Genomic DNA, 18966 nt, shown 5'->3' on the forward strand with positions numbered 1-18966 from the left:
CTGAGAAAAGTGACATTGTACAGTGGTGGTGTGACCACTTCGGTCAGTTGCTGAACAGGCCATCCCAGATAGATCAACGAGCAATTGTTGATATGCCCCAGCGCCCAGTTTTGTCATCATTTGAAGATCCCCCGGCTCTGGAGGAGACCAGGAAAACAATCAAGCAGCTCCAGATCGGCAAAGCACCAGCCCCGGATGGGAACCCCCCTGAGATTTTCAAGGACGGTGGAGTGCCCATGGCTGTCAAGCTCACTGAGCTGATGCAGCAGTTTTGGCAGGCAGGATCAGTGCTGCAGGACTTCAAGGATGCAAACATCATACACCTGTATAAGAACAAAGGTGACAGAGCATCATGTGACAACCATAGAGGCATTTCGCTACTGAGGATTGCAGTGAAGATCATGGCCCGTGTCATCCTGAACCGCATCACACTCCACCTGCTGGATGATGTTGTGTCCAAGAGCCAGTGTGGCTTCAGGAGCAATAGGGGAACAATCAATATGATCTTTGCACTTCGTCAATTGCAGGAGAAGTGCCGGGAACAGAATCAAAACCTTTACATCCTGTTCGTTGACCTGACAAAGGCTTTTGATACCGTCAGTCATCACGGTCTGTGGTCCATACTGTCCAAGCTTGGATGTCCACAGCAGTTCATCAGAATCATCAGATCCTTCCATGATGACATGATGGCCCTGTGGTGGAAAATGGCTCTGTGTCAGACCCCCTTCCCAGTTCCAGCGGTGTGAAGCAAGGATGGCGTCTTGGCATCAACCGTGTTCAGCCTCATGCTTGCTACTATGCTGTTCTGTGCACTCTCCAAAAACCAATGCAAGAATCACTGTTCGCTATAGATGTGATGGCTGACTATTTGACCTGAGACAGCTGAAGGCCAAAACCAAGGTCCTTGAGGCCCTTGTGCTGCTACTCTATTAGTCTACTCTATGGTTGTGAAATATGGACCCTGTATAGGAAACAGTTGAGAACCCTTGACCAGTTTCATCTCTGCTGCCTGCGCAAAATCATGGGCATTTCATGGGAGGACAGGGTCTACAACACAGAAGTGCTTCGCAGAGCCGACATGCCTGGCATCGAGGCACGCGTCATGAAAGCACAGTTGAGGTGGGTTGGGCATGTTGTCCGGATGGACGACTCGCAACTCCCAAAGGTGATCTTCTTCTTGGAGTTGGCTTCTGACAGAAGAAACATCGCACGACCACTCAAGCATTCCAAGGATGGCCTGAAAGCATCCCTTGGAGCCTGTGGTATCCCACTTCAGGGTTGGGAAACTCTTGCCTCTGACCGCAGCGCCTGGTGCATGGCTGTCCACAAGGATGTCCAAACCTTTGAAGAAAAGCAACTGTGGGATCTGGATCAGAAGCACCGAGCTTGAAAGGAGAGGAGACCTGCCTCACAAAGGCAGGATGTAGCATGTCCGAAGTGTGGACGCATTTGTGCATCAGACTTCGGCTTGCGCTCACACATGAGGATCCACTGATGTCTTCATCACTCACGATGGACTTCCATGAAATATATTTTTTTATTTATTAAAACTAAAAAAAGAAATCACACTCATACATAAGTATTCTCACCCTTTTGCTCAATACTTGTTGATGCACCCTTAGCAGCAATTACAGCCTCAATGTTCTTGAATGTGATGCCACAAGTTTGGCGCACCTACTTTTGGGCAGTTTTGCCCATTCCTCTTTGCAGCACCTCTCAAGCTCCATCAGGTTGGATGGGGAGTATCGGGGCACAGCCATTTTCAGATCTCTCCAAAAATATTCAATCAGATTGAGGTCTGGGTTCTGGCTGGGCCACTCAAGGACATTCACAGAGTTGTCCTGAAGTCACTCCTTTGATATCTTGGCTGTGTACTTAGGATCATTGTTCTGCTGAAAGATGAACCGTCGCCCCAGTCTGAGGTCAAGAGCGCTCTGGAGCAAGTTTTCATCCAGGATGTCCTCTGTACATTGCTGCATTCAATCTTTCCTTTAATCCTGACTAGTCTCCCAGTTCCTGCCACTGAAAAACGTCCCACGGCATGATGCTGCCACCACCATGCTTCACTGTAGGGATGCTGCCTGGTTTCCTCCAAACATGACACCTGATATTCATGCCACAGAGTTCAGTCTTTGCCTGATCAGACCAGGGAATTTTTTTTTTCATGGTCTGAGTCCTTCAGGTAACTTTTGGCAAACTCCAGGTGGGCTGCCATGTGCCTTCAGTCTGGCCACTGTAACATACAGGCCTGATTGGTGGATTGCTGCAGAGATGTTTGTCCTTCTGGAAGGTTCTCCTCTCTCCATAGAGGAATGCTGGAGCTTTGACAGAGTGACCATCAGGTTCTTGGTTACCTCCCTGACTAAGGCCCTTCTCCCCCGATCCCGCAGTTTAGATGGGTGGCCAGCTCTCTGAAGAGTCCTGGTGGATCTGAACTTCTTCTGTTTAAGGATGATGGAGGCCACTGTGCTCATTGGGACCTTCAAAACAACAGAAATGTTTCTGTACCCTTCCCCAGATTTGTGCCTCCAGACAATCCTGTCTCTGACATCTACAGACAATTCCTTTGACTTCAAGCTTGGTTTGTGCTCTGACATGCAATGTCAACTGTGAAACCTTATATGTAGACAGGTGTGTGCCTTTCAAAATCATGTCCAATCAACTGAATTCACCCTTGGTGGACTCCAGTTAAGATGTAGAAACATCTCAAGGAGGATCAGTGGAAACAGGATGCACCTGAGCTCACTGTTGAGCTTCATGGCAAAGCTCTGTGAATAATTTCCGGACGTACTGTATACTGATGACACTGAGTAAATACATTTTGCTAATGTGGGGAAAAAAATTTGCAAACTCAATTGTACCTTCTAATATGTGTTCTTGGGATAACAGTACAACAAGTAAGAACCTTTCAGATTCAGTGTTTATCAGAGAAACTGATGAATGTGAAATAACTGACATAGTTCATAAACTAAAAGGGAAAAAAGTCTACTGATTGCGATCATTTTGATTTGTTTTTGGTAAAATATTATTGATTGTGTCACTAAACCTTTAACTTATATTTGTAATTTGTCATTAATAACTGCAAGATTTCCTTACAAAATGTAAATAGCTAAAGTGATACCACTGTTCAAATCTGGTGACAAACATGTTTTTTTCAAACTACAGGCCAATCTCACTGTTACCTCAATTTTCAAAAATTCTGGAAAAGATGTTCATTAAGAGGTTTAATGATTCTATATCCAAACATCACATACTAAATGAGCAGCAATACAGATTTAGAAAAAAATCGTACTACTTCATTGGCGGTAATTGAGTTTGTGAAACATATTATGAATGCAATTGAAAACAAGCAATATACTGTAGGGGTTTTTTCCGACTTACAGAAAGCATTTGATACCATAGATCACACCTTATTATTAGATAAATTATGTAAGTATGGTATCAGAGGATTAGCTCATGATTGGATGGCAAGTTATCTGCACAATAGGTATCAATGTCTTCATATTGGTGGGATAAATTTTGAATTTTGTTTCTTTTATATATTATATATTCTTTTATATATGTTTGGTTTCTACATTTATGAGTTGCATTTTATTTGCTGATGACACAACTGTATTTTGTCATGGGGATCATTTGAGACAGGTTCTGGACACGCTGGAGAGGGAAATATAGAATTTCAAAGAATGGTTTCATTGAAATAAATTATCACTTCATTTTGGTAAAACAATGTGTATCATATTTGGAACTAAATCCAGGAATTTATGTTGAAATTTACCAGTACACGATATTGATATTGAAATTGAACTTGTAAATGCAACTAAATTTGTTGCTGTTTTCATTGACGATAAATTGTGTATAAATTATGTTAAATCAAAATGTTAAAAGCCATTGCTATTTTATATAAAGCACAAGACGTCCTCCCCTTGTTGTGTGGGCCGCTGAAGAGGAGGTACTGCTGGCCCACCACCACAAGATGGCACCCTGCTTGAAGTGCGGGCTTCAAGCACGAGAGGGCGTCTGCTTTGCTGGAGGTGACAGCTGTCATTAATCAACACAAGCTGTCACCCATCACCACCACTACAAAGACCGGACTGCAACTCCACCTCCTCGCCGAGAAATCAACTACCATTCAGGTAATTTCTCTGCTGCCTGACACTGTGTGTGTTTAACCTGAACTTCTATTTGCAGCCGTTTTCCTGGAGTTTTTTCCTTATCTGGAGGATTGGCGTTTGGTGTGACAGCGACGGCTTCGCCTCACACCCCAACTCAGATAAGTGGTTGACCAGGAGCTGCACGAGTGTGTGTGATTGGAGGTGGAGGTTTTCTCTCCTTTACTTAATACAGACTGTGGGATTACTGAGTGTGCAAACTCACACTCATCTGGACTGTCTCTGTTCTCTGCCAGCAGTACCGGGTCTGACTGCTGAAGACAGCGGCCACCTGGGGCGCAGGGCTTGGCGGCTCCAGTGTTCTTCAGCTCCGTTGGTGTTGGAAGCTGTGTGGGGATCCAGCTCTTCTCTCTCCAGGCGTCTTCTATCGTCGAGCCTGCCCACACGTCACCTGGTGTATGATTGACAGTCCACCATATTGTTATTGTCTGTACGTTGTTGTGCGATTCACAACATTAAATTGTTACTTTTTGGCTTATCCATTGTCCGTTCATTAACGCCCCCTGTTGTGGGTCCGTGTCACGACACTTTCACAACAGGATTTCTCGGCCGGCGTCATGGATCCCGAGGGGCGTCAACCATCGCTTGAACAGCCAATGGGAGAGCGAGGTGCACAGGCAGGAGGCGTGGTGGGTGAGCTGCAACACATCTTAACCGCCTTTGCCGCTCGGTTGGACTTAGTTACCGAGCAGAGCAGTGTTCTCAATCGCAGGATAGAGGCTCTCACCGCCCAGGTGGAAGCGCATGATCAGGGCGCTGCTGCAGCACCTCCTCCTGCTGACCGTGTGCCAGAAACAGACATTCCGCTGGTCATTCAACGACCCCCCCCACCTTCCCCTGAAGCATTCATAAGCCCTCCGGAGCCGTACGGAGGCTGTGTGGAGACGTGCGCGGACTTCTTGATGCAGTGCTCGCTCGTCTTTTCACAGCGTCCCGTCATGTACGCGTCAGACGCCAGCCGGGTGGCTTACGTTATAAACTTGCTTCGAGGAGATGCACGCGCCTGGGCTACGGCGCTTTGGGAGCAGAATTCACGACTCCTAACGGTTTATACTGAGTTTGTGAGGGAGTTCCGACAGGTGTTCGACCACCCTCATAGAGGCGAGACCGCTTCAAGTGTGCTGCTGTCGATAAGACAGGGGTGTCGGCAGCGCGAGCCGGCTGGAATGCTGTTGCGCTCCGCGCCGCCTTTGTAAACGGACTGTCTCTGGTCCTCAAGGAGCACCTGGTGGCGAAGGACGAGCCGCGGGATTTAGATGGGCTTATCGACCTGGTTATACGGTTAGACAACCGATTAACAGGACACCGACGGGAGCGAGACGAAGGGCGTGGTCAGGCACAAGCCGTCCCTCTTCCTCCCGGGTCTGAAAGGGAGCCGACTTCCCCACGCTCCACTGCCAGGGCTGTCCACGTGACAACAGCTCCCCCTGCTGACGTTGCTATGGAAACGAGCAGGGCCAAAAAACGATCAGATCAGAGACGAAGGAGGCTGATCCATGGAGAGGTGTTTTCTCTGTAGCTCAACTGAGCCACACACAGAGAGAATGCCCAAACGATCAAAACAGCAGCACTCGTCCTTAGAGACTGGCTAAGGGTGGGTCACAATACCCACGCGGGGAGACCCCGTAAATCTGCACGAATCCCAGTCACGATCCTGATGAGGATTTACCCTTCACGCCCCCAGCACTGGTGGACATGGGTCGGAGGGAAATCTGCTGGATAGCAGATGGGCAAGGAGGTTGGGCTCCCTCTAGTGGCCTTACCGTCACCATTGTCGGTGCGGGCACTAGATGGTACCCTTCTTCCACTAATCACACACCAGACTCAGCCAGTGACATTGGTGGTGTCTGGGAATCACAGGGAGGAGATTGTGTTTTATGTAACACCTTCTACCTCCCGAGTGATATTGGGTTTTCCATGGGTGTTAAAACACAATCCCCGGATTGATTGGCCGTCTGGGGTTGTGGTTCAGTGGAGCGAAACCTGCCACCGGGAGTGTTTAGGATCCTCGGTTCCACCCGGTGTGACAGCTAAGGAGGAGGTTTTAGTCCCCCCCAATCTGGCGGCGGTGCCAGCCAAGTACCACGACCTTGCTGACGTCTTCAGCAAGGATCTGGCACTCACGCTGCCCCCGCACCGTCCATACGATTGTGCCATTGATTTGATACCGGGCGCTTAATACCCGTCCAGCAGGCTGTACAACCTCTCACGTCCGGAACGCGAATCAATGGAGACCTACATCCGGGACTCGTTAGCTGCCGGGTTGATCCGGAACTCCACCTCCCCGATGGGTGCTGGTTTCTTTTTTGTGGGCAAGAAGGACGGCGGACTCCGTCCATGCATTGATTACAGAGGGCTGAACGAGATCACGGTTCGTAACCGATACCCGTTACCTCTGTTGGATTCAGTGTTCACGCCCCTGCATGGAGCCCAAATTTTCACGAAATTGGATCTTAGGGAATGCTTATCACCTGGTTCGGATCCGGGAGGGAGACGAGTGGAGACGGCATTTAACACCCCGTTAGGTCACTTTGAGTACCTGGTCATGCCGTTCGGCCTCACCAATGCGCCCGCGACGTTCCAAGCATTGGTTAATGACGTCTTGCGGGACTTTCTGCATCGGTTTGTCTTCGTATATCTAGACGATATACTCATTTTTTCTCCGGATCCTGAGACCCATGTTAAGCATGTACGTCAGGTCCTACAGCGGTTGTTGGAGAACCGGCTGTTTGTGAAGGGCGAGAAGTGTGAGTTCCACCGCTCTTCTTTGTCCTTCTTGGGGTTCATCATCTCCTCCAACTCCGTCGCCCCTGATCCGGCCAAGGTTGCGGCGGTGAGAGATTGGCCCCAACCAACGAACCGTAGGAAACTACAATAGTTCCTCGGTTTTGCAAATTTCTACCGGAGGTTCATCAAGGGTTACAGTCAGGTAGTTAGCCTCCCGACAGCCCTGACCTCCACAAAAGTCCCCTTCACCTGGTCGGATCGGTGCGAAGCCGCGTTTAGGGAGTGAAACGCCGGTTCTCAACTGCACCAGTTCTGGTGCAGCCCGATCCCAAGCGCCAGTTTATTGTTGAAGTGGATGCCTCTGACTCAGGGATAGGAGCCGTGCTATCCCAGAGCGGGGAGTCCGACAAGGTTCTCCATCCATGTGCCTACTTTTCCCGCCGGTTGACCCCAGCTGAACTGAACTATGACGTCGGCAATCGGGAACTTCTTGCGGTGAAGGAGGCTCTTGAAGAGTGGAGACACCTGTTGGAGGGAGCGTCGGTACCATTTACAGTTTTCACGGACCATCGGAACCTGGAGTACATCCGGACAGCGAAGCGTCTGAACCCCAGGCAAGCCGCTGGTCGCTGTTCTTCGGGCGTTTTGACTTCCGGATCACCTACCGCCCCGGGACAAAGAACCAACGATCTGATGCCCTGTCCCGGGTGCACGAAGAGGAGGTCAAGACTGAGCTGTCAGACCCCCTGACACCATCATCCCCGAGTCCACTGTCGTGGCCGCCCTTACCTGGGACGTGGAGAAGACCGTCCGGGAGGCCCTGACACGGAGCCCGGACCCGGGGACCGGTCCGAAGAACAAACTGTACGTCCCACCAGAGGCCAGGGCTGCGGTCCTTGACTTCTGTCACGGTTCCAAGCTCTCCTGTCACCCAGGGGTGCGAAGAACTGTGGCAGTGGTCCGGCAGCGCTTCTGGTGGGCGTCTATGGAAACCGACGTCCGGGAGTATGTCCAGGCCTGCACCACCTGTGCCAGGGGCAAAGCTGACCATCACAAGGCCCAAGGCCTCCTCCAGCCTCTGCCAGTGCCTCGTCGCCCCTGGTCTCATATCGGCCTGGACTTTGTCACGGGCCTCCCGCCGTCCCAGGGAAACACCACCATCCTAACGATAGTGGACCGGTTTTCCAAGGCGGCCCACTTCGTGGCCCTCCCGAAGCTCCCGACGGCCCAGGAGACTGCAGACCTCCTGGTCCACCACGTCGTGCGTCTGCATGGGATTCCATCAGACATTGTCTCGGATCGTGGTCCTCAGTTCTCCTCTCAGGTCTGGCGGAGTTTCTGTAGGGAACTGGGGGCCACCGTCAGTCTCTCGTCTGGGTACCACCCCCAGACGAACGGGCAGGCAGAGCGGACAAACCAGGAACTGGAGCAGGCCCTCCGTTGCGTGACCTCCGCGCACCCGACGGCCTGGAGTGACCATCTGGCCTGGATCGAGTACGCTCATAATAGCCAAGTCTCGTCTGCCACCGGCCTCTCCCCATTTGAAGTGTGTTTGGGGTACCAGCCCCCATTGTTCCCGCTAGTGGAGGGAGAGGTCGGGGTGCCCTCGGTCCAGGCCCATCTGAGAAGGTGCCGTCGGGTGTGGCGTACCGCCCGCTCTGCCCTGCTCAAAGCCCGGACGAGGGCCAAGAACCATGCAGACCGCCGGCGTGCCCCGGCCTATGCGTACCAGCCTGGGCAGGAGGTTTGGCTTTCTACAAAGTGGAATCCCAAAAGTTGAAGGACAGCTACATCGGACCTTTCCCTATCCTCAAGGTCCTCAGTCCAGCCGCAGTGAAGCTGAAGCTGCCAGCTTCACTGCGGATCCACCCGGTTTTCCATGTGTCCCACATCAAACCTCACCACGTGTCACCCCTCTGTGCCCCCGGACCGGCGCCGCTTCCTGCCCGGATCATCGACGGGGAGCCGGCTTGGACCGTGCGCCGGCTCCTGGACGTCCGTCGGAAGGGCCGGGGGTTCCAGTATTTGGTGGACTGGGAGGGGTATGGACCCGAAGAACGCTCCTGGGTGAAGAGGAGCTTCATCCTGGACCCGGCCCTCCTGGCCGACTTCTACCGGCGGCACCCGGACAAGCCTGGTCGGGCGCCAGGAGGCGCCAGTTGAGGGGGGGGTCCTGTTGTGTGGGCCGCTGAAGAGGAGGTACTGCTGGCCCACCACCACAAGATGGCGCCCTGCTTGAAGTGCGGGCTTCAAGCACGAGAGGGCGTCGGCTTTGCTGGAGGTGACAGCTGTCATTAATCAACACAAGCTGTCACCCATCACCACCACTACAAAGACCGGACTGCAACTCCACCTCCTCGCCGAGAAATCAACTACCATTCAGGTAATTTCTCTGCTGCCTGACACTGTGTGTGTTTAACCTGAACTTCTATTTGCAGCCGTTTTCCTGGAGTTTTTTTCCTTATCTGGAGGATTGGCGTTTGGTGTGACAGCGACGGCTTCGCCTCACACCCCAACTCAGATAAGTGGTTGACCAGGAGCTGCACGAGTGTGTGTGATTGGAGGTGGAGGTTTTCCCTCCTTTACTTAATACAGACTGTGGGATTACTGAGTGTGCGAACTCACACTCATCTGGACTGTCTCTGTTCTCTGCCAGCAGTACCGGGTCTGACTGCTGAAGACAGCGGCCACCTGGGGCGCAGGGCTTGGCGGCTCCGGTGTTCTTCAGCTCCGTTGGTGTTGGAAGCTGTCTGGGGATCCAGCTCTTCTCTCTCCAGGCGTCTTCTATCGTCGAGCCTGCCCACACGTCACCTGGTGTATGATTGACAGTCCACCATATTGTTATTGTCTGTACGTTGTTGTGCGATTCACAACATTAAATTGTTACTTTTTGGCTTATCCATTGTCCGTTCATTAACGCCCCCTGTTGTGGGTCCGTGTCACGACACTTTCACAACACCCCTAACACTCATTGGTTACTTTATATCATTCATTACTTGTTCCGTATATGACCTATTGTATTGAAGTTTGGAGAACCACCTACAAAACAAATACAAATTCAACATTTTTGCTACAAAAGAAAGCCAAAAGAATTATTAGTAATAAACCATATTGTGAGCCAACAAATCCATTGTTTGTGTGTTTACACATTTTTAAATTTTTGGACCTGATTAATTATAGCACACTACAAATTATGTTTAAAGTAAAAAATAATCTTTTACCACAACATGTCCAGGACCTGTTCAAAATGAGGGACTCCAGTTATAATTTGCGAGGAATATTATTATTTCAAAAATCAAAGATTTGAACCACTGTCAAAAGTCATTGTGTTTCTGTTAGAGGTGTTAATATTTGGAATTTGTGCCCGGATGACATAAAATCACTCAGTAAATTGGCTGGCTTTAAAAGCCTCTACAAAAATCATCCATTTACTTGTTATGGTGTGATGAATTAGGTTTACCAATTTTGTTTTTGTTTTTTGTTTTTTTTTTTGTTTTTTTTTTGCTTTTTTGGTTTGTGCATACTGCACTGCTGTTTGCATGTTTGTGTTTAGAAATTTTAGTTCAGTGATTAATTTATATTGTGTAATAGTTATCATGGGTATATGTATATTTTTATATACATATGTATACATTTTTACCTTTTTGGTTAAAGGGGTGGGCTTTATAAGCTTTTGCTTCTGCCAACACTCTTTCGGCACATGGGTGCGTTGTTGGATTGTTTTCTTTGTGAGCTCACTTTGTTATTTTGGGTCTGCGTGTGCTGAATAAAGAAATTCATTAATTCATTCATTCATTCAAATACGTTGTTGTGTAAAAGGTAGGAAATCTGACGTGTCTCAGTTTCTTAGTGCAGTGCAGCAGCTTCAGTTATGAAGAGCTGAGTTTGCCTTTTTGCTCTGCACTCAATGATGCGTTCATCCTGCTCACAGAGGATGTCCTGACAAAGGATGCAGGAGAATGTGCAATCTGCCTGGAGGAGCTGCAGCAGGGAGACACCATCGCTCGGCTGCCCTGCCTCTGCATCTACCACAAAGGGTATGAAGCTCCCTTCAGGATGATCCTGCATCATGCTGTACATACACCACAGATCCATGAATTCACAGCTTAAATCCATGTTTGTCACTCAGCTATCTCATATGTTCATAAAGAATTCAGTATGAGACAAAGACAGTATGACTAAACACAAATGGATTTTTTTTTAAAGAAATTATAATTGCATTTACTGAAGGTATGGGCTTATTAAGTACCTCTGCATGGAAAAACAATCAACCAAATTGTCTAGAATAAATGATAATTGTGCTGAGTTTAGACCAGAAATATCCACATGTAATTAATACAACAATGTTGCATTGAAATATCACTTAAATAGAATTGGTTCAGCAACATTAAATACCCTGCAAAATTTCAGTAAGTGTCACGTGAAACTGATTATCTCCAAATGGACAAAACTTCACTCATAGTAAAAAACCTGAAAAAAAAGAGGAGAGAAACACGAGTACCGATGCTCACAGCAGTGCACTGCACAGTGTAATTAAGCAACTAACATCCAGTTATGATCTGTGCAAGTTCTAACAAGAAGGCATGATTCGACAAATCCACCGCCCAGCTCTGAGTAAGATTCTGCATCGACTGACCTCATGACCTATGAACATCTGATACCTAGCTACCAAGCAGATGTCTTGGAATCAGTTGGAAGTCAGATCACTGTTAGCCTCATTGAGACTACCCATGTGCTGTTAAGTTTGGGCCCAAGAATCTTGGAGAGATATAGTGGGAAATGTTCAGACAGATGGTGATCTCCACTATATTCCCTTCTGATATGGTGCTTATTTGGCTGGGGATAAAAATACACTCACCAGATCTCAACCTCATCAAACACCAGTCCTGCACAAAATAAGGAAATTGTCAATATTGCAGTGACCATATAACATATGTGATTAATGAACAACTACTTAGACAAAAGGACACTTAATGCTTAGAGACTGAAGGGTATTTTCTCAATTTTACAAAATGCTCAGAACAAATATCAGCTCTCTGAATGTGAGACATTTATTTGTGCAGAACACTATATAAAGATATGATCTAATAATAGAAATGTGAAATGTTCAACAGGACACAGGAGAGCGTCATTCGGGCTCCAAGGGTTAAGCGTTTTCACCCAGAGGTCATTACATGTAAATTTTGTGGCCAAGCACGTCAGTAAAACAAGAATCTTACACATAACTGTTGATCTAACCTGACCTTCAGTCCCTCTCTCTGTGTCTCACTGTCTTTGTCCCTCACACGTGTCCCAGTCTTGTTTTTGTTCTTTTTTCCAGCTGTATCGATGAGTGGTTTGAAGTCAATAGATCGTGTCCAGAGCACCCGTCAGACTGAAGCTTTTTGCACAAGTAATGCTCTTCATTCCTTTGCCACATTCTGATGTCATACAAAACCACAAAGCTGTTCTGACTTTTATTTATGTGCATATTCTTTGTTGTTTTATGACAGTTATCCTCAGTGAAAGTGATCTTCTACAAGTGGACTTGAGGAGGCTGCTGCACTCTCTGACCACTGTGATAAAACCCACAACCACCCATTAATGTAGTACCGCAGTGTGCCAAATCTCATTGAAAGCAACTTCAGGGATACAGACTTTTTTGTTGAGTTTTTGTTTTTTGTTGCACATCTTCACTCAGTCTTAGACTGGATGGACCAATACAAAGACAGATACAGGGAGGCCGACCCTCCTGACATTCACACCAACATGGGGCATTATGGCAGTTAGGGCTCCGTCCTTCCTGAGCGGCCATTGGAATGTCATATAATTGTAAACCAGAACACTGGAGGAGGTGGGCGTGGTCCCAGAGATGGAGGCAGAGTCGTAACTTATCCCTCCATTGTACCAATGTCTACCAGTGCCTTCTAGCTGTGATCTCCACCTCCAGCAGGGCGATATGGTCAACAGAACTAGCTGGGCGGACCTGCTGGGTTTTCTCTCAATTCAACACCACAATAGCAGGACAACAGAGCCAAAGACATTTCATGAGAGCAGATCAGAGTGTCTGCTTTTTTCATGCTGTTGATATAATGGTGCCAATCAACTGTGAATACTCACTCACTCACTCACACACATACACATGTACGCATGCATGCACACACAGACAGTGCTTTTCAACACTGGACTCAAGGTCGTCTTCAGAAATCTAACTATAATTTTAAAAGAGACTCCTTGACGAATCACTCCACAACTAGAGCTGCAAATTATTTTAATTATCAAAAGAATTGGTCAGTGATTTTTTTAACAATTAGTCCATCAGTTTTTAAAATGTAACAAAAATGTCCAGATGAAAAATTACCATATTGGCCTGACGATAAGACAACCCTGATTATTGACAGCAACATTTTCCAGGACAAGTTTTTGAAGGGAAAAAAAAACTTTCTAGAGAATAAATGTAATTATTGATCTTTTTTATTTGAAAATAATTCAAATTAAAGCATATTGAGTGAAGCGTGAAAACAGGACATAAATAGAGTCATAAAGCAGTAACATAAACATAAAGCAGTGGTAAAGAAAAAAGTGATAGAATAAAAATAACTCAAACTGCTCAGATCATCATATCATGTTAGTAAATTCTCCAAAGGCAGAACTTTCTGCGCTTGCTGACCACTTACTGAATGATGCAAGTCGACTGGCACAATCAGGAATGTATTGCAGAGACTTTTAGAATAGTTAAATGCCTGAAACTGAAATGCCCAAACTGTTTTAATGATCAGAAATGACCAAAATGAGGATTTGTTTTATAACAAGCATGAAGCACCAGTCCCTGTTGTGGAGTCTGATCCAAATGGGAAATAAGCTGAAGTAAGAACTGCATGATGTGGTGTACTGTTCTCTTCCCTGATACAGTTTGAGCAGCTAAAAGAGCATAACGTGGGTTCACTGGTCAAATAAAATTGCAGGGTTTCAAACAGAAGCTGCTGCAGGAGTTGTGCACATTAAAACAGCCATATATTAGTCCTGAAGGGCACATTAATTTCAGGGATATTTGGCTCTACCTATTCTTGTGCATATTTATATGCCAAGGAAAAAGTCTAATCCACGAATATGACAGCCCCATTTGTTTTCAGATTTGTTTGCAATCCTGAACACTCTTGGGTGATTCTATTGTAACGGAATTATGACGATGTGCTCTGATTGTAATTCTGTTACCATAGAATCGCCCTCTTATATTTGGGCCAGTGAGTTGTTTTTTTGGGGGGGGAATCATTCAAAGTCACTTTTTCTCAAATGTGGCCATTTTAATTCCAATTTGAACCATATGTCAGTTAGTCCAGAACAACAACATTAAAGCCAATTTAATACATTTCACTGTTGGTTTTAAAGTTTCTTAAAGCAAACAAAAAATACAATATCTGGCCCTCATTTCTCCAAACCATCTGAGGACTCCAATGATGGCCATCACATTACTGTAAATCTGATATAGGCCCTGAGGCCTGTTGGTGCCGGTGCTTATTGCCAGATACTGTAGCGTAAAGCTGCTGAGAGGCTATGACTCCCCCTGATATGACGCCAATCCAATGCAGGTTGCTTCCTCAGCCAAGGTCGGTACCCATTTACAGATGAATGGATTGGGGCAATGCAGACAAGCATTTTTTTCCCCAAGGACACACAGATAACTTCTTTGGGAATCAAATCCAGGTGTACATATTAGTAGAAAACCAACTGCATCTCTCGGTTGAACTCCATTTCAAATTTAAAATGCTTTTGGGAAACTGGATCCTGGTATAAATACCAAGTTGAGATAGTCGATTGACCTGCAACAGATACAAAAGAAGTTAAAAAATTAATCTTAAAAGTAATTCCTCTCCATTATTCAACAAAAAATAAAAGAACTATTCAAGCAGATTCGGCTCACCAACAAAATATGTTTGATATTTTCTTGTTCAAAAGACAATCTACCAACAAAACTTTAATAAAATCTGTCCACTTTTTGACATATGAGATGACAGAATAACTTCTGTCTTTCCTTTGATGGTTCCATACAATCAAAACAAGTGCTTGTTGATTCACGGACTGTAAAAAATAACGGTGAACGCTGTCTAGACTTAATGAAAAAGAAACTGCAGCCCAATCCGGTACAGTCACATCTATTTTGAAGTTGAATGTATCATCTGTGTCTGACTGTAGATCATGTATCAAATCATGTGACAGGGACACATACAACATATTTACACAGTCTTCTTTGTATAATATGAATAAATAACTGATTTTCCATACGATGCACTTTTATTCCTCAGTGTGTGTGTGTGTGTGTGTGTGTGTGTGTGTAATACAGCGTGAAATCCGTTCAGCTCCGAGCCTGACGCATGCAATGACGCATTACTGTGCACCATGGAGAGGGCCAGCTGCCTGTGGTATATACAGTTATGATGGAGACAATATTCACATTATTTACATCACCCATGGGAAGTAATGGACAAATATCTGTACTGTAATGTGTATATTGGATATAACAGCCTCTTCAGATTAGCAGCAGTGTGGTCACAGTAGCACACAGTGCTTTTGGTTTGATAGCTGCTGTTCACATTCACTGTACATGATAATAATTCATAATATCATGATGAAGCGTGCCACATACATTTCAGAAGTTCCTTTGCCCTCCGGGGGGAGGGGGGTGGACATTATTGTACGTGGCACATGCAGGTCATACTGGCAGACTTTGCTGTGCCAGAACCATCCACCTCGAGGTTCCTTCGTATGCGCTCAAATCGTTTTGGATCCTGTTTTGCCACCAGCAGATGGTTGTCAGAACGTTTTGGATCTGAAATCCAACACTTTCGGATGTGCGAGGATTCGTCATAACAATGCCATTCTGCATGATTCTGGCTCCGTGTGATGGGGGTTTGAGTGTTTAAGAGGAAGACAAGTGAAGGAAGCCACCAAGCACACCTATGACAACTCTGAATGAGTAACTTGTGTCTGTTACAGGTAGATGGACTCCTTCATGGTTGAGTGGCACAGGATTTTCTCGAAAAAGAAGACATGAAAGTTCAGTGACATTTTGCTGGAAGGCATATGAGACTTGCTGAGATTTGATGTGTTGTATGTCTGTGTGTGATGTGCGTCTGTTGTGCTCCACTGCAAATGGCAGTGTGTCTTGGTGGATTTTCTACTTTTTATCTCACTTCATGAAAGCATTTTATTTTCTTCAGTAACTTTGGAGATTTTATTAAATATTCTGGTTAAATAAATTTCAGTTATTTGCATTAATTTCTGATGATATTTTGAATTCTGTACCTGCAGCATAAGGGTGTCCATCATTCTGACCTGGACTATCCACAGTATATCTCAAAGTGTAGCACAGCGTGACATTGAATCATGATTTTCTTTTCTAAAAAGTGTGTGTATTTGTGACTTTTCATGTTCTTTAGTGGTACTAGGTCTCCTGAGGATCTCCTGAGGACTCTTGGAATGATTGCATCAAACGGGCAGTTAGTTTGGGAGACTGAGATGAGGAATATCTCTCACATTGTGAGGGAGCATCACCTTCCACATTTTGACCAGGTGGCACATTTCTCTGGTCCCGATCCAGCACACAGGTACCTGACTGTTGAGGACCCCAGCAGCTGGAAAATACCATGGACACACCCTTGGTTCCCCAGCTGCAGCAGACAGATGTTACAACCCCAATTCCAGTGAAGCTGGGACATTGTGTAAAATATAAATAAAAACAGAATACAATGATTTGTAAATCCTCTTCAACCTATATTCAATTGAATACACCACAAAGACAAGATATTTAATGTTTAAACTAATAAACTTTATTGTTTTGTGCAAATATTTGCTCATTTTGAAATGGATGCCTGCAGCACGTTTCAAAAAAGCTGTAGTAACTATCTGGATGGTCTTTTCCCTCTTTTGTCAGGAGGACACGACGTCCATAATTTCCAAAAACAATTTGAAATGTGGACTCATCAGACCACAGCATACTTTTCCACTTTGCGTCTGTCCATTTCAAATGAGCTTGTGCTCAGAGAAGGTGGCAGTGTTTCTGGATGTTGTTGATGTATGGCTTTCGCTTTGCATGGTAGAGTTTTAACTTGCACTTGTAGATGTAGCGACAAACTGTGTTAACTGACAATGATTTTCTGAAGTGTTCCTGAGCCCGCGCGGTAAGATCCTTTACACAATGATGTCGGTTTTTAATGCAGTGTCGCCTGAGGGATCGAAGGTCAGGGGCATTCAATGTTGGTTTTCGGCCTTGCCGCTTACGTGTAGAAAGTTCTCCAGATTCTCTGAATCTTCTGATTATATTATGGACTGTCGATGGTGGAATCCCTAAATTCCTTGCAATTGAACGTTGAGAAAAATTGTTCTTAAACTGTTGGACTATTTTTTCATGCAGTTCACAAAGTGGTGATCCTCACCCCATCTTTGCTTGTGAAGAGCTGAGACTTTTGGGGATGCTCCTTTTATACCAAATCATGACACTCACAATTAGTGTCCTCAGTTCCCAAATACTTATTGAGTGTTTTTAGAAAGAAAGGTGATGTAACACAGTGGTAAACATACCACTGTCCCAGCTTTTTTGAAACGTGTTGCAGGCATCCATTTCAAAATAAAGTTTATCAGTTTGAACTTGTCTTTGTGGTGTTTTCGATTGAATATAGGTTGAAGTAGACTTGCAAATCATTGTATTCTGTTTTTATTTACATTTCAAATAACGTCCCAACTTCATTGGAATTGGGGTTGTACAAATCCTTGTTATAGGTTGATAATACGCATATTGTAATATTGTACAAGATTGACACATTTTGCTGGAGTCACTGCCAGTTTCATGAGTTTCATGAAATCAATTACCACATACCGTTGAAGTTTTGGATGAAATTTTGTATTTTATGTTGTGGACCAGTGCATGCATTGTCCCAACTTCATTAGAACTGGGGTTGTACTGGGGATGGAGCCCTTATCTGTCTGGGTGGTTGCCATCCAGGAACCCAGGTGGTTCTGTGGTGTGGTGGGTGCGGCAGTACCTGACCTGAGCTGACCTTTTGTCTCTGCAGTATCTTATGCAGAGAACATAGAAATTATCATGCTTCATGTTGATCAGGATCCAGATTTGGATTTATAGCAGATTTTTTGCTTTTCTGTGAGTTGTGTGGAACCAGACGACACCTTAAACTCTCCATTTTGTTGTTTTGACATCAGGGAAACAGCTGCTATTCATTATTCATGTTTAAACTTCGTGCAAACCTTTATATATTATTCTGATTGTTTTGTGCCCTGTGGGTTTCTTTTTTCTTCCCCCTCAGTGTTTGTCGTCAGCTTGTTCAGGGTGAACTGAAGGCCACACAAACTAACTGTCATGCTGTTTTGTTACCAGCTGTGGATGTTTGGGCTCGTGCACACTCATTAGGATGCTGGTTTGTACGTCCACCAGCAGCCAGAGATGAGCCTTCAGTAATACACAGGTTCACCACATGATGGTGCTACAGAGCTGTGATGTACTCTGTTGTGCAGCAAGAATCTGAATATTTGCCAAATTGAACCTCAGTCCTGCAACACATTCTGAAAACATTTATTGACACTGTTGATTTGCATGTATGGACAATGCTTTTTTTATATATATATTATTATTTATGTCAGTTTTACATGAAAAATGCCTTAAAAAAATTAATATTTTCGCTACTACTGTTCCTCTCCATCCCGTCCTCTGTCTTCCTGTTACTCCTCCTCCCCCTGAGTGAGGAGTTGTACAGTCTGATGGTCTGAGGGACAAAGGAGTTTTTCAGTCTGGTGGTCCTGCACTTGGGAAGGAGCAGTCTGTGGCTGAAGAGGCTCCTCTGGATGCTGATGACGGTGTGCAGAAGGTGACTGGCATTGTCCATATGGCCAGCAGTTTGTCCCATATTCTCTCCTCTGCCACAGTCAGAGATTCCAACTTCATCCCAACCACAGAGCCAGCCCACCTGATCAGTTTGTCCAGCCTGGATGTGTCCTTCTTGGACACTTCCACATTACCAGTGTTAATTCACTATAGTACTAATCAGGTACCTGCTCTGCTTCACTTCTGAGATCTGACGAT

At 45.7% G+C, this 18966-nt stretch overlaps 1 protein-coding gene across 1 annotated transcript in view; it reads left to right on the forward strand.

The window, feature by feature from the left end:
- znrf2b (zinc and ring finger 2b) overlaps positions 1 to 15155 on the forward strand; it is a 203666-nt gene extending 188511 nt beyond the window's left edge. The window contains exons 3-5 of the mRNA XM_034173979.1: positions 10828 to 10933; positions 12217 to 12288; positions 12389 to 15155. Of these exons, the coding sequence (XP_034029870.1) occupies positions 10828 to 10933; positions 12217 to 12274 (164 nt within the window). The 3' untranslated portion in view covers positions 12275 to 12288; positions 12389 to 15155. The remainder of the gene's footprint in view (positions 1 to 10827; positions 10934 to 12216; positions 12289 to 12388) is intronic.
- The last annotated feature ends 3811 nt before the right edge of the window (positions 15156 to 18966 follow it).

The sequence above is a fragment of the Thalassophryne amazonica genome, chromosome 7 (assembly GCF_902500255.1).
Source record: "Thalassophryne amazonica chromosome 7, fThaAma1.1, whole genome shotgun sequence".
NCBI classification, from domain to species: domain Eukaryota; kingdom Metazoa; phylum Chordata; class Actinopteri; order Batrachoidiformes; family Batrachoididae; genus Thalassophryne; species Thalassophryne amazonica.